At 41.4% G+C, this 15,939-nt stretch overlaps 1 protein-coding gene across 2 annotated transcripts in view; it reads right to left on the minus strand.

Annotated features, from left to right (window-relative positions):
• Positions 1-15,939, minus strand: part of lamc3 (laminin, gamma 3) — an 83,447-nt gene that overhangs the window by 35,396 nt on the left and 32,112 nt on the right. For both annotated transcript variants that reach the window (XM_079872587.1, XM_079872586.1), the window contains exons 6-9: positions 15,300-15,417; positions 13,742-13,840; positions 13,205-13,341; positions 7,106-7,222 (exon numbers count right to left, since the gene is read on the minus strand). In XM_079872587.1, coding sequence (XP_079728713.1) covers positions 7,106-7,222; positions 13,205-13,341; positions 13,742-13,840; positions 15,300-15,417 — 471 coding nt within the window. The remainder of the gene's footprint in view (positions 1-7,105; positions 7,223-13,204; positions 13,342-13,741; positions 13,841-15,299; positions 15,418-15,939) is intronic.

Consider the following 15,939-nt stretch of genomic DNA (forward strand, 5'->3'; position numbering starts at 1 on the left):
AGGGTCACTAACGGCTCGAGGTATGTAACAGTGTAGGTATATTTTTTCTGCACGACAATAATTGAATCTTTGATGACTGAATAAGTCCAATTCAACTTTATTCAACAAGGTGGCAATGTCTAAAACACAATGAAGTGAAGTTTCACTCAAAGTTACTGCAGGCAGAAAACAAAAGAATAGGAAGTATCATCAGCAAAACTTGAAATGGCTCACTAATTTACTGCAGAGCAAGTACTGAACACAATTAAATATTAGTGTCATTGTCACTTGATGGTGGATCTGGTGAAGAAGATCAGAATACTGATTTTGAAGATGTTGAAAATGATGAGCCACATGCTGAATGTACTGGGAAATGAGCGGTGACGATGGTATAAAACATCTGCTCAAACTGCCAAACACTTCAAAGCTACAAAAGGTAAAAAAAATATGCATTATTTTATTCTTCTGTAATTGTTACTCTAATATCAGGAGAGTTTTATATTATCGCGACAGGTAGAGATCCGTGCGTGTTAGATATGGGCCATTCTACAGAATTGGTGCAAACTGTTGTATGACAACCAAAAAACACATTTAAAAAGACGTCACTACCAAACACCTTTTTTTCTGCAATTAAGCAAACTTTTTTGGGTGTAATTCCATAAAAAATAGTTTTTATGTGTGTACAACTGTTCAGAACTGTGCTAGGTAACCATGTGCTAGCTATCATCTTTGAACTATAGGCTCAAAAGTATCTTAAATTGTCACTACTGAAACATGTGGTAAAGTTTCGGTTGTGACATCATGGTTTTTTTAGTGTTATTCGATAAAATTTAGTTTTTGTGTGTGTACAACTGTTCAGAACTGTGATAGGTAAACCATGTGCTGGTTATCATCTTTGAACTAGGCTCAAAAGTATCTTAAATTGTCACGACCGAAACAATCATGACCGAAACATGGCATCATTGTTTTGGTAGTGACAAAAGGGAACACGTAATCATTTATTTGGGGGAAATTGTTTGTACAGTTATGCAAATCATTAGTATCTTAGTATGTTTTAGTAGTGTTTTAGTATGCGTGTTAAAATTCTGTAATGTGATGTGGTCGCTACCAAAACATTACTGTCACTACCGAAAATGTGCCGTCACGACCGTAACATGGATGTTTTGTCTAAAATAAAGTATACTGAATTATCAACTAAGATGTAATTATAGTGTTTGGTTCAACATGGTCTTTAACAAAGAAAGACTGGCTTCAAACTACAACAAATCTTCTAAATTACACTTGAAATATTGTTAAAATTGTAATTGATTTACCTGTGAAAACTTTTTTTTAAATAGCAAAAAATATATTTACAAGGTAGATGTAAACAAAATATTAATAGGTCAATATAAGCCTTCTTATTAAATTATTTATTATTGTGTTTAGGTGGTGTCACGGCTTTGCCGGGCTCCTCCTCCTGTCTGTGTGTTGCGTCTGTCTCCTACAGGTGAGCTGGGTGCAGGTGTTTGGAGTTGTGCTAATCAGTTCCTGGTCTAGGTCTTTAAAAACGCTTCAGATGAGACCAGGGAGGAGATCCGCCGCCGCTGTTCCGTCTCTCCTGCACCGTTTAGGATTTTTGTTTCGTTTATTCACTACACCGCACTATACTAATTGCATACACTGTTATTTTTCAAAGCCAACTTCATTACTGACTGTATAAAATCTATTTTGTTAAAATTCTCTTTATTTAATACATTTATTTATATTGCTATTCCGTGTGTGGTCTTTCCCTACTCTGTTGCTTGCTTTGAGCCAGGCTTGTAACAGTGGTGACAAATTTGGGGAAAGGAAAAATATTCCAAAACTTTCTGAAAATACAATATGATAATTAACTGCACAATTACTAGAAATGTGTACCTTGGATATTATACAATTTACACACATACAATTTACACACATACAAAATTTGTGGAAAAAGACACCTTTTTTTTCAAGACGTTTCCAACTCTGACTTTGAACCAATTCTGTAGAATCGCTAAAGACCCAAATATGTAATAATGATTGGCGAAACATTCATGCATTTAAGGGTTAAATCGAAGCCGCAGTGAAGCTTGCCATTAGCTCTATTACACTGCTTTTGTTGCAGCAGTATTTGCAATATCGGTGGAGAATGCAGCAGTATGTGTTATTGAATCTCATTTCTAATTTCTATAGCACAGGGCTGGTGTTCTTGTAGTATGTTTATGTACAGATACTGTGTAGTGGATTTACACTGTATCTGTTTTCCGAGGTTACTTTTCATTTTTTTCAGTGCATTGCTAATTAATTGGTATGACTTAAAACATTGCTTCATTTGTTTGAGTATTACAAGAGTTAGGCCATCCTGTTCTATTATACGTGGACAAGAAGCCTTGAAATATGATATGAGTTGGGGGGGAAAAAGTAGTAAAACTGCAATTATGAAAAGAAATTCTGATATATAAAGTTACAAATATAATTGAGGCAAAATTCCAAGTCACACACACCTATTCCTTACAAGGTGTGTGTGTAATTATTTGTTTTTGATGGGGCGCCTCAAGCAGCTAGTGCCCCGGGGCCTCGCAGGACCATAATTCGTTCTTGGGGCCACTGTATCTGTAGGGGGTTAGATACATTTAACTCCCCACAGAAGGTAATGCTTGCTTCAGAACATTTTCCAGAGATGAGTTACACTGAGGACATAAAGTGAAAGTAATACCTGTGAAAAATGTGATAGAATAGGATGGAGAGGGTGAGCTAAGGGAAAGACAGACTGTACAAAATGTGTCCAGACATAGAATAGCCAGTGGTTACAGTAAAATTGTTTTATTGTATTGGGGATTTGAAAGAAATGCCTACACCTGCTGGCGGTGATTAGATGCTCTGCTTAAGGATAGTTTTTGTGCTACTATAGTGGTTCAATGATGTCGACCCTTCCTTTTCTTTGTCTCTCAATACTTCTAACTTAAGGGCAGTTCACACAGAACTCATTTTTGCATTCCACAGCACTACTTCTCCATGGTTTTTCAATGTAAACATGAGCTAGACAGACGTGCTTGACCACTGCGCTTGCCTCTTGTATCTTTTGCAGTATCTCGCAGATGACAAGTTCAAACTCAAGTTTTTATTTATTTTTAATCTCAAAAATGCATTCATTTGAATGGCCCTTTACTCATCAGTTACCCATCTACGAGCTCATTTGATAACCTAAACATTAGGTCATGATCTATACAAAAAATATGTGATTTAATATGTGTAAAGTTGTAGCAAATATTAGAGGTTACAGCGTTTCAAATGCAGGCATTCAAACCATTTATCTAGTTTTGTAGCTGTAATGGAATATGTGGTGGCTCAAATTCTTTGTATACTCTGGCAAGTCCACAAACAAATCATAGGAAAATTATAGTTCTTCCTGTTATCTAAAGCATTGGCCACTCTGTGGGTTAAAATCTCTCATTGGACCATTACCTGCCTGGCACCCCTATAAGTTTCTTGCTCCCATCATCTCTTCACCATCGAACTGAGCCCTGAAATACATGCACAGCGCCACATGCTTCACCTGAAACAAAGAGCTGTAAAACATTCTAAGCCCCGACAACCTGAAAGCTTGTTAGATACTTAGCGGGAGTGTGTTTTCTTCTCTGCCCACCTGCCGTTCCACATGCAGAGACAAGTATGAGTCAACTTCAACAAAAGGAGGCTAAAATGTTCTGTAACTGTTGGATTCCTGTTGTTTTCAGGTCTGACAGCATGCTGAAACCTTCCCTATGAGAGCTTATTCACAAATTCCAATACCCATAGTGATGCTGAGGTGAAAAAATAAAAAAATAAAATGTTGACAACGGGTGTTTTTCTTCCAACACCCAACACAGACTCTACAGAGACACTTGACAATCTGTATCTGGTGGAAAAATTGAAGCTGTAAATGAGAAAATATAGTCAAGCGGTGCCAAATAATACAGTATCCCTTGTAGCTTCCAGCACTGCCTGTTTAACTCCTATCTCTTCAAGATCAGATTTGATCAAATGGAGGTGTTAACCCTCTCTCAGACAAACAAATAAATCGTCACCACGACGGAAAAGCCTGGTGACATTTAGCGAGCCGCCATCAAACTTAATCAATCCAGGCTTTAACTTTTCCCTGACTCAATTAAACCCACTGAGCCTCAATTAAATTTCCTCAGCTTCACACAAACATTCCCTCTGAGGGGATGGATTGAGCATCTCGTCGTTTTTATAAGGTGAGGCCTGCTGAAATGCATTTTCTACATCTTTCTGGAGTTTTGAGTTTGTACTTTAATGGGCAAAATCTAAAGAAATAATCTATAAAGAAACGGAAATTAAACATTTTATTTTTAACATTCAATGTGTAAACAGCTGCAATAAACCATAACAAAATAAACACCAAAACAAACCATACATTTCTCAAAATAACAATGACGAGTTGTTGTAAAACAAACGACGAGTAAACAATGACAGAATTTTCCTTTTTATGTGAATTTAAAGCAACAAAAAAACAACAAAGATCCTGTTCTGTTAAACAGAAGCGAGGCAGATCAGTCAGTGAGGGTGGACAGGCTTATATATCAGGTATTTATTCAGTATTTACCACTGAGCTTTTCATTGCAAAAAAACCCTGTAGCATCATCAATGCGGCATATATCAGGCATTTTAATAGTGGTGTCTGATCATGAATGTAATTGGCCTTATTGCTGCAGTTCTACTGACATTTCTGCATTTTACAATCAGCACAATCTTACATACGAGAGGAGAAGTTGGTAGAGACATTACGATTAAACCCCAGCTTTAAACATCAATCTCAGTGATTAAAGGATTGAGCATAATTTGTGCCACTTGTCTCAGTTGATCACATCTGATACGTCTCGCCAGGAGCCATGATTGCCGGAGAGATTTATTCCAGGCATATGGTTGGCTGTCAGGGTGCACTGGCCAAGTTGCTCATGGACACAATGTGGTACCTGGACGCGACTCTCTGAGGACGGGGACGTTTAGATCTCCCTCCAACCCCCATCCATCTCAAACTCTAATCTCTCGGCGACCTCCGTTTCTCTCCATCTGTGTTTGTGACTCCGAGACAGCTTGCAACCAGCTTTTGGGAGGTGTGTATGTGTGTTTATTTGTGTGTGTGTGTGTGTGTGTATGTGACATGTTGTTTTCTCCTCAAAGCTATGATAAATGTTCCACTCTGTCCTCTCACCATGGAGCAGATGTACCTCTGGGGAGATCACACAACAAACACACACACACAGTCTGGCTCAGTCAGCCAGCTAAACTCTTGGCTTGGCTGCTTGGCTATGGTATCTTGTCACCCCTCTGTTGACATGGCAGCTTCAGTGGTGTCAAAAGCCCAAAGCTGTGCCCAGCTAGATGAGCTATTCAAGTGAAGAATTATTCGCACACAAACACACACACTCATAATATCTATTAAACTCCTTACAATACTCAGTACAGACTTAATCAGGGAAACTTTCCTCCTTCACATAGCAATTTCCTCTCTGCTGAGACCGGTGATGTGTGGAAAGCATTAAAGATCAAAATAAAGCGCACAACGCAAATCAGAGAACGAAGTTTATAAAAAGGATAATCTAAAAAAGTCCTTGAGTGCTGTTTGAGTTGTCAGGGTGGCTGTACTCTAAATACACGTGGCTGAGGAGACACAAGTGAACGGGGAAACAGGGAGGGAAGGAAAGCAAATGAGATCGTTAAAAGCATCGTGGGAGCAATAGATCTCTGCGCATTTTAGCCGAGCGGCCAGAACGGCATAAAAAAGCCCTGCGCTGCAGCGATAAGAGAAACGGCACCAAGTGCCCCAAAGAGCAGCAAAAAGGGCACTGCTGCATCTCTGCAGCCAGTCAATGGTAGGAAAACAAAGATGGATGAGACTAAACACGCACATTAGGGCATTATAGATACATAAGAAACCTTACTATTGATCACAATGCATCACAAAAAAAGACACATTCATGTATTTTAAGGGTAATCAGTCCCAAAACATTGTGTTGGTGTATATTTGTCTACATGCAGCCCATGAGAAAATGTGTGAGACACGAAGACATGATGTTAACAGGATTTTTCCCAGAGTGAGCGGCCAAGTTGGTCTGGCTAAGTGTCTCCCGTGGCGGTAAATTGCTGTGTAGACAAGAGTAAAACCCCTCAGCCTGTCTACTACACTCAGGGGACCTGGACTAAATCTAGCCTCTGGACTGGCCTGTACAGCTGGTTTATTTTCAGAGGATGCTCTATGAAATACTATTTATGGCCAAGCATGCTAATTCTAGCCCCCTGTTTATCATTTGTTTGCTTTTGCAAAATAAAGAAAGCTTATATTATATGACACTACCACACAAAGTCAAACTAAGCTACATTTCTTCTTTGTACAGTTGCTCTGAAGAGAACAGACTTAAACAATGTAAATAATATAAATCAATTGTGTTGGTCTAACTTGTAGATATTGGATAGGATATTAGGATATTAACTGTCCTAAAATGTCTCTAATTGGTAGCATAACTATATAACAACTAAACTACTATGACAGAGTCATCATGCCTTAAAATAGCTTGAATGTACTGTAACTCTACACCCTTGCTTCATTTAGTGTACGTGGACCCATGAATATGCTAATTAGCCCCGCCTCCACTCACGCCAGCTCAGAGATCCACTCGGCCTAAGGTAAACGCTGAACAATGGTATCGCTCTTTACAACGTTGGACACATAACGGTAATAAATATGATTAGCCTTTTGCTTGACTAAACAGCTAATAATGTGTTGCTAATGTTACACAAACCATGTTCCCGTTTGCCACCTCAGGTAGTACCAACAAGGTATTTTGTGACGTAAGAAACACCAGCAATTTCAAAATGCATTTTTAAGACTATCTATAGATCACTGCAGTTTTAAAGAGAAAATACTCAACAATGGTGTTGACTTATGAATTTGCACATGGTTTTTCTTAAAGCATATTAAAAACACCACACAGACATATAAACAACATTAAAAACTTGATTTTCACAACAGGGGACTCTACTTAGCCTAGAGTAGTTTCAAGGCAGGCCAATTCCAACCAACACTTGTTCTAAGGGAAAGTGTATAGCCTAGTTGCTGTCCTACCAGGTGCTTTGTAGAAGCCATTCTCCTCTCTGTAGGGCAATAGATAGACTTCCCCCTCCTTCCAGATGAGGGATTGTTCGTGCCCTTCGGAGAACACACCCTTCCAGCCATCTGGATCTGAACACAGAGCACACACAACAAAGTCTGAGATTCCTGGTGAAAATGATTCCATTTCCCATTTTTTTATTTAATATAAAAATGTTCTTTACAAATTGAACGATCAGCATAACAAATTGTAAAAATTTCTATACATTTCAGAATGTGTAAGTTGGTTTGTCTCTCATTTGCTTTAATGGCAGCAGCACTTGAGCTGATGTAAAGCCTGGTGGTCATGTTCTCCAAAGTAATTTTAGATGATCCAAAGAGTGTCTTGTGTTTCAATGGAAGCAAAACCATCTGATCGACTGTGCAAAGTCGCATGATTAATGTCACAAATTTGATAACTCAATTTGAATGATATGAAATATGGGTGAAATCTGAAATGGTTGTAATCAATCTGACATCAGAGTTTTATTTTTGATTTAAAATGTTGAAAATTCCAAACCTTTGTTGAAATGGGATCTTAAATACACTGAACAAAATTATAAACGCAACACTTTTGTTTTTGCCCCCATTTTTCATGAGGGCAGTAAAACTGCACATTTTAGAGTGGCCTTCTATTGTGGCCAGCCTAAGGCACACCTGTGCAATAATCATACTATCTAATCAGCATCTTGATATGCCACACCTGTGAGGTGGACGGATTATCTCAGTAAAGGAGAAGTGCATTGCATTGTTGCTAATTGTTAGCATTTGCATTTAGAAATCATAAATCAGATGTATGTACAATAACATTGCGATGTCCAGCAATCGATTTAAATAGTACATTGGGTTTAATTTGTCGTTTAATGAGGTCTAATATATGTTGTTAGTGGTGAGAATTTTCATGTGAATAAATTCAAAGATCCGATATTTCAAGCGTGTATTTAAATGGTCCAGTGGCAGAACTATTGCCAAGCGTGTCAGAGGTTCTGGGTTCTAATCCGCACTCGTATTGTTTTTTTTTTTCTCATCAAAACAGTGGTTGTATGTCAGGCAGGGACACATTTGTGTCCATTTTGTTTTGTAATTTCACCGGAACGAATAGAGAGTCTCCACAACGAATTGAAGCGCGCGTCCGAGTGAAGACTGTGAGCAAGCTACAAGAGAACATAGTATCCGCGCCATTCGGCACGCGACATGTTTCAAAAGTGGTGGGGACAATATTGACCTTAGCAACAAGTGGTGGGGACGTGTAACGGTCACCAGCTGGAGTGCCCTTGAGAGCCACCAGAGGGCACTCCACATAAGACTATTATCACTCACAAACTACATTTCCCATAACTCACTGCCCGGACTCATCATCACTTATCACTGATCACATTCACCTGTACCTCATTCACTGATTGCATTCACCTGTGTCTCATCATCCTGTTAGTCTCAGTCTATTTATACCATGTTCATTCATTCACTCACCGCAAAGTCTTGTTTAAGTGTTACACTGCATTTCTGAGCATTCTCATGGTTTTCTTGTCTCTTGGTTTTGGATATCTTGCCCTGTTTCCTGGATTACTCTCTTGCCTCTGGTCCCTGGTAGTGATGGGCAGATCGAGGCTTTGTGAACCAATGAAACTATTGAACCAAATGTGCCATATTGTTTCGAGGCTTCGAATCAATCCGACACCCGTCTCAACGGTGACACCTAGTGGTCACTTGCAGGTGTTGATCTGAAACAACCTTGACGAGCCATTACATTTTTTTTTTTTTTTTTTATTATTGTATTTTTCTAATATGTGAAGCTTGTAACTCCTCACTGTGCATAATGTTATTTTGGTCCTGCAAAATGAATATTAATAAAAGAAATCAAGCCACAATGTCTCACTTTTTTAGAAATTTGTATTCAAAAATATTAATTTCTCTGCCTTGGAAGGACTTAGCCTACTTCTTTTTTTACAGATAATTTCTCCAGCCTTTGAAAAAATCCTCTCACAAGGGACACTTGTTGCTGGCATGCAAAGATATTTTTTAGCTAGGACATACAAATGAGGAAAGATTACTGCTCTCTCTTTCCAGTAAGTTAGTGGATCATGAGTTCTGGGCAAAAAAAACAACAAAGTTAGGTTATGAACGTTTATGCTCAGTGTGCAGAGAAAAATGTAATGGAATGTATACCTACAACAAATAGGAAAAGCAAAATGAGGTCGTCACTGGCAGTATATTGGGTACTCATACGTAGACCTATAAAATGTATATTCACACAATATTATATTATATTCACATTGAAGCTATTTTTAACATGATTGGCAGTTGTGATTGGGACATTAGGTTGTAGGGCACAGGGCTATGGACTTTCTAAAAAGTTTGTAATCTATATACTCTGTCTGTCTCTAGCCTATCAGTCAATTTGTTGTGCAAATTTAAATATAAGCCTAAATAGCCTATAACTAATCAAATCGCACTATGTCACTATATTAACAAAAATCCGCTATCTCAAAATCAAACTCCTCTCACAAAAACCCACGAGGTCAATATGCGTTGATTTCACTTTTATACAGATGTGCGATTGTGTGGTCTGTTCCCGACCGTGTCAATCAAACGCTGATTCGGCGGACCACACCTGATGAAACACTTAGTGAAACACTTCGAGGCTTCGTTTGGCCATAGTCACGTGACATGGGTGTTTTGAATCACGCTTCGGATCAGTGTTTCGAAACATCTGCGCTTCGGGATCTCGCAAAGCTTCGGAACGACTGTTTCGCGTCAGCCATCCTTAGTCCCTGGATTACTCTCTTGCCTCTGGTCCCTGCCTGTTTTGTTTGTTTGTTTGTTTCTTTGTTTTGACTGCCTGCCTGTGTATGACCCTTGCCTGTACATTGGATTACGCCTCTGGATTGCCCCATACAATAAAGCTGCGTTTGGATCTCAACCCTCGTCTCGGAGCAGTTCGTAACAGAAGACTTCGCCGCACCCAGATCCAGCAGCTATGACCTCCAGGAATCCAGCAGTACGGATCTCGCCTGATCTTCCCAGCATGAGCCGGGAGTTCGCTGGACAGATCGCGGCCTTGGCCCTGGATAGCCTCGATCTGTTCCAGTACACCTGGGGGTTTGTTCCTCTCGCTGCCTCTTGCTCTCTGGGTGACAAGGCAATTAAGTTGTGTTACCGGCTGGGGTCTAAGGAGGTCGACCTGAGGGAGCTCCCCGATCTCTCCGGTCTGGATTGGAGAGAGGCACTCTCCAGATGTCTGGAGAGCTTCCCTCCGTGGCACGCCATGTCACCGTCTGCACTTCACGCCAGTCCAGCCGAGCCTGCACTTCACGCCAGTCCAGCCGAGCCTGCACTTCACGCCAGTCCAGCCGAGCCCGCACTTCACGCCAAATCTGCCGAAGCCAAGGCAGTATGCGTCATGCCCGCCGCCCCTGAGACTGAGAGCGTCATGCCCGCCGCGCCTGAAACAGCAAGCGACATGCCCGCCAAGCTAGAGCCTTCACCGCTGGTCTCGTCCAGCCCAGAGCCCTCTTCACCGCTGTTCCTGTCCAGCCCAGAGCCCTCTTCACCGCTGGTCCTGTCCAGCCCAGAGCCCTCTTCGCCGCTGGTCCTGTCCAGCTCAGAGCCCTCTTCATCGCTGGTTCCGTCCAGCTCAGAGCCCTCTTCATCGCTGATCCTGTCCAGCTCAAAGCCCTCTTCATCGTTGGTCCTGTCCAGCTCAAAGCCCTCTTCATCGCTGGTCCTGCCCAGCTCAGAGCCCTCTTCGCCGCTGGTCCTGCCCAGCTCAGAGCCCTCTTCGCCGCTGGTTCCGTCCAGTTCAGAGCCCTCTTCATCGCTGGTCCTGTCCAGCTCAAACCCCTCTTCATCGCTGGTCCTAACCAGCTCAGAGTCCTCTTTGCCGTTGGTCCTACCCAGCTCAAAGCCCTCGCTGCCGCTGGTCCCGTCAAGCTCAGAGCGCGCTGATCCTGATCCAGAGACTGAGCTTCACATCACTTCTGCCGATCCAGAGACTGAGCGTCACGTCACTTCTGCCGATCCAGAGACTGAGCTCCACGTCACTTCTGCCGATCCAGAGACTGAGCTTCACGTCACTTCTGCCGACCCAGAGACTGAGCTTCACGTCACTTCTGCCGACCCAGAGACTGAGCTTCACATCACTTCTGCTGATCCAGAGACTGAGCTTCACGTCACTTCTGCCGATCCAGAGACTGAGCTTCACGTCACGTCAGCCGATCCAGAGACTGAGCTTCACGTCACTTCTGCCGACCCAGAGACTGAGCTTCACGTCACTTCTGCCGATCCAGAGACTGAGCTTCACATCACTTCTGCCGATCCAGAGACTGAGCTTCACGTCACTTCTGCCGACCCAGAGACTGAGCTTCACGTCACTTCTGCCGACCCAGAGACTGAGCTTCACATCACTTCTGCTGATCCAGAGACTGAGCTTCACGTCACTTCTGCCGATCCAGAGACTGAGCTTCACGCCACGTCAGCCGATCCAGAGACTGAGCTTCACGTCACGTCCGCCCGTCAAGAGTCTCGTCCCGCCGAGACTGAATCTGTTCCTGAGCCTGAATCTGATCCTGATACTGAGCCTGAATCTGTTCCTCTTCCTCTTTCTGCGCCTGTGTCTTCGGACAAGATGGCCGACTCCACGCCTGTGTCTTCGGACAAGATGGCCGAATCCACACCTGTGTCTTCGGACAAGATGGCCGACTCCACGCCTGTGTCTTTGGACAAGATGGCCGAAACCACGCCTGTGTCTTCGGACAAGATGGCCACCGCCGAGCCAGTGTCTCAGGACAAGATGGTCTCCACCGAGCCAGTGTCTCAGGACAAGATGGTCTCCGCCGAGCCAGTGTCTTCGGACAAGATGGCCGCCGCTGAGCCGGTGTCTGTCCCTGAGCCATTGTCTGTTCCTGTCCCTGTCCCTGTGTCTGTTCCTGTTCCTGAGCCGGTGTCTGTTCCTGTGCCATGGTCGCCTCCCTGGCCGCCTGAAGGGTCGTCTCCTCCCTGGCCGCCTGAAGGGTCGTCTCCTTCCTGGCCGCCTGCACAGCCTGCTCCTTCCTGGCCGCCTGCACAGCCTGCTCCGCCCTGGTCGCCTGCACAGCCTGCTCCGCCCTGGTCGCCTGCTCTGCCCTGGTCGCCTGCACAGCCTGCTCTGCCCTGGTCGCCTGCACAGCCTGATCCGCCCTGGTCGCCCGCACAACCTGCTCCGCCCTGGCCTTCCGCCCTGCCGGAGTCTTCAGGTCCTCTTCCGCTGCACGGGCCTGGCCCTCCATCCCGCCCCCGGGTCCTCCTCCGCTCCACCTCCCTCCTGGACAGTTTTAAAGGGGGGGCTATGTAACGGTCACCAGCTGGAGTGCCCTTGAGAGCCACCAGAGGGCACTCCACATAAGACCATTATCACTCACAAACTACATTTCCCATAACTCACTGCCCGGACTCATCATCATTTATCACTGATCACATTCACCTGTACCTCATTCACTGATTGCATTCACCTGTGTCTCATCATCCTGTTAGTCTCAGTCTATTTATACCATGTTCATTCATTCACTCACCGCGAAGTCTTGTTTAAGTGTTACACTGCATTTCTGAGCATTCTCCTGGTTTTCTTGTCTCTTGGTTTTGGATATCTTGCCCTGTTTCCTGGATTACTCTCTTGCCTCTGGTCCCTGGATTACTCTCTTGCCTCTGGTCCCTGCCTGTTTTGTTTGTTTGTTTGTTTCTTTGTTTTGACTGCCTGCCTGTGTATGACCCTTGCCTGTACATTGGATTACGCCTCTGGATTGCCCCATACAATAAAGCTGCGTTTGGATCTCAACCCTCGTCTCGGAGCAGTTCGTAACAACATGTCCCACCCATCCCACCCGCAAGTTAGTTAGTTATTATTAATGTTAGTTACATAAAAATCACATAAAAGGTATTTGTAGATATCTTTTTATTTTATTTTATTTTATTTTATATTTTTTACAAAAAGTGCTTGATTGCTTGAAAAGTGAATTGTGTGTGATTGCAGTGGGAAGCGAGAATTGTGAACACTGATATTCAGTATGAAAATCATGTTAAAAAGTGTAATTGATAAATTACCTTCTAGGAAGTCTGAAGTAATATTCATAGCCATGTACCGATTGGAGGATGAACAGGCAAGGGAGTGTCCAAAGCAAAAACATTTCTTACAGCCATCTGGGTTATCCAGCTGGAGGTTGAAGGAACCTGGTTTACACCTATAATACACACACATACACATTAAAGCAGATATAAAGTACTGGTAGAGAGTGTTCAGTTTTCCTCAAATTTATCAAAATAATTTATGTAAACATTTGGAAAATGTGGTGCTTATTTATTGAGTTATGCGCAGAGAGGTGAGGATATGAGCATTTCTCATTTCTCTTTCTCATACACTGATTTGTGTATGATGTGGACATACTAGGAGGCCACAAATTGATTTGTGTCACTGATCTGCTCTGTGCTAAATATAATAATATTAATGTCTCTTGCTCTAATTGCGCACATGCCAATGGTGAAATGCATGCAAAAGGTTGCAGATGAGAAATAAAGAGAAAAGACATGTAATTTTAAGACAGAGAGAGAGATGGTGTGCCAGGGTGAGGAATAGAAGGTCACCTGTTGCAGGACTGGCCCTCAACATTAGTCTTGCAATAGCAGTGCCCATCTTCACCTGAACACACTCCTTCACTGCCCCTGTCATCACACTTGCACAACCTGTTTGAACACACATGCACAAACACAGATATAAACAGATGAATGAGCCACCACTGATGTTCCTGTAGTGTGTGGCTCAGTTGCCTTATTGGCCATAATTTTCCTACCTCACAAGTAACCTCTCTCCCCTCTTTCTCTCATTTCTTTCACGTTTCGCTCCAATGAACCAACTAATTTTTATCCAAAAACACTGACCCAAATGGGCCATATGAAAGTGCAGTGGGGTATACAATTTTTGTTTGACGACGTCTGCCTTTCTCCTGTGTTTTCTTTTGCATTACACCATTATTTGCATCATTGAGTGTACATATGCAATGTGCAAATCTCCTCAGGTGGATATAATCTTTCTTTCTTTCTTTCTTTCTTTCTTTCTTTCTTATAAAAAAATTATAAAAATTACAAAATTTAACAAATGGTTTGAATTAAATACACACTACCGTTCAAAAGTAAGATTTTTTTCTAAAAGAAATGAATACTTTTATTCAGCAAGGATGCATTACACTCATAAGAAAATGACAGTAAAGACATTTAAAATGTTACAAAATATTTCTATTTCAAATAAATTATGTTCTTTTAAACTTTCTATTCATAAAAGTATTCTAAAAGAAAAGGTATTGCGATTTCCACAAATATATTAAGCAGCACTGTTTTAAACATTGACAATAAGAAATGGTATTTAATCAAAAATAAAAGCAGTCTTGGTGAGCATAAGAGACTTTGATTTTGATTGGTAGTAATAATTAATAATTAAAACAATTGAGATTGAGGTCAAATATGAAAGATAAAATAAAGTGAGAAAACTAAAGACTAAAGACAACAAGAATCAGCAATAATAAACATAAGTTCAGTGTTAGATACAAGTGCAGATACAAGTGAAATCACTATTCCTCATACTTTTATAAACAAGTACTGTGGCATTATCAATCAATCAATCAATCAATCAATCAATCTATCGATCTATCTATCGATCTATCTATCTATCTATCTATCTATGTTAATATGGTATCATAGAACAATTTTTTAAGATTATTATTCAGACACAGTCTTTCCTCTTGTGGAGGCCATGTTTTCCTGCGTCTTCTGGTTATACATCTTGTCAAGGTTGTTCTCCATTTTTGAAACACAAATAGTCAGCAATAGTCAAGGTGTAGTGTTTTATCCTTAAAAAGGTTTCTGGTGATATAATTATGTTTCATTTGTGGTGTAATTTGAATTAAATCAAATTAGTTTTGCAGTATTGCTCTGTTCCAAAGATTAGTGTGATGTACTGTAAATGGACCTTCTAGTTTGTTTGTAGTACCTTTATAATTAATTTATATTGGCCGAATTCTGCACTGCATTACTTATTTGAGGGTTTCCAATTTACTAGTTAGACATGTTTGCAGAATTCTGCATCCAAGAATCAAATGTTTTTCCTTATTTGACGAATTCTCGGTAGAGATACTCTCGCTATCATTACCTGCATCCATCAGGGCCGAGAGAATGGAAGCCGGACTTGCAAATGTCACACTTTACACCAGACACACCTGGCCGACACACACACACTCCCTCTGCATCACACTGCAAACTCACAGAGCCTGAAGAGAGACAGAGAGAAGACAGGTTTTGCCAGACTGACCTTTGGGTCTTTTAATGAGTACATGGATAGTTTTAGTTGCATTAAAGAATTATTTCCTCGTCAAAAAATTCTTCCAATAAAGGTTAATAAATGCGAATTTTAACATATTTTATACACACATTTTGCCACCTGAAGCAAAATCAGATATTTCAGATACAAGACGAACGCGATTAACATGTAATTAAACAGTGACAAATAATTTTAAAAGTGCAAATTTTTTCCTCCTTGCATTCTGGGAATTTTAAATCATTAATATTGCAATATCTAAATGTACATTAATATTAAAAACATATCTGAAGTTGTTTAAAAAAAAAAAAAAATGTCCCCCATATTTATCACCTGTAGTCTTGCACATTAGCTGTTTCCAAGATCCACTTTTTTTATGTGCATTTTGGGATATCGCATAGAAAAAGCTGGATTGAAATACCAAGATGCACATAAATTCGAAAAATGTGTATAAACAACGTATGCGCTCAATTGA

Source organism: Squalius cephalus, assembly GCF_949319135.1.
Source record: "Squalius cephalus genome assembly, chromosome: 5".
Classification (NCBI taxonomy): domain Eukaryota; kingdom Metazoa; phylum Chordata; class Actinopteri; order Cypriniformes; family Leuciscidae; genus Squalius; species Squalius cephalus.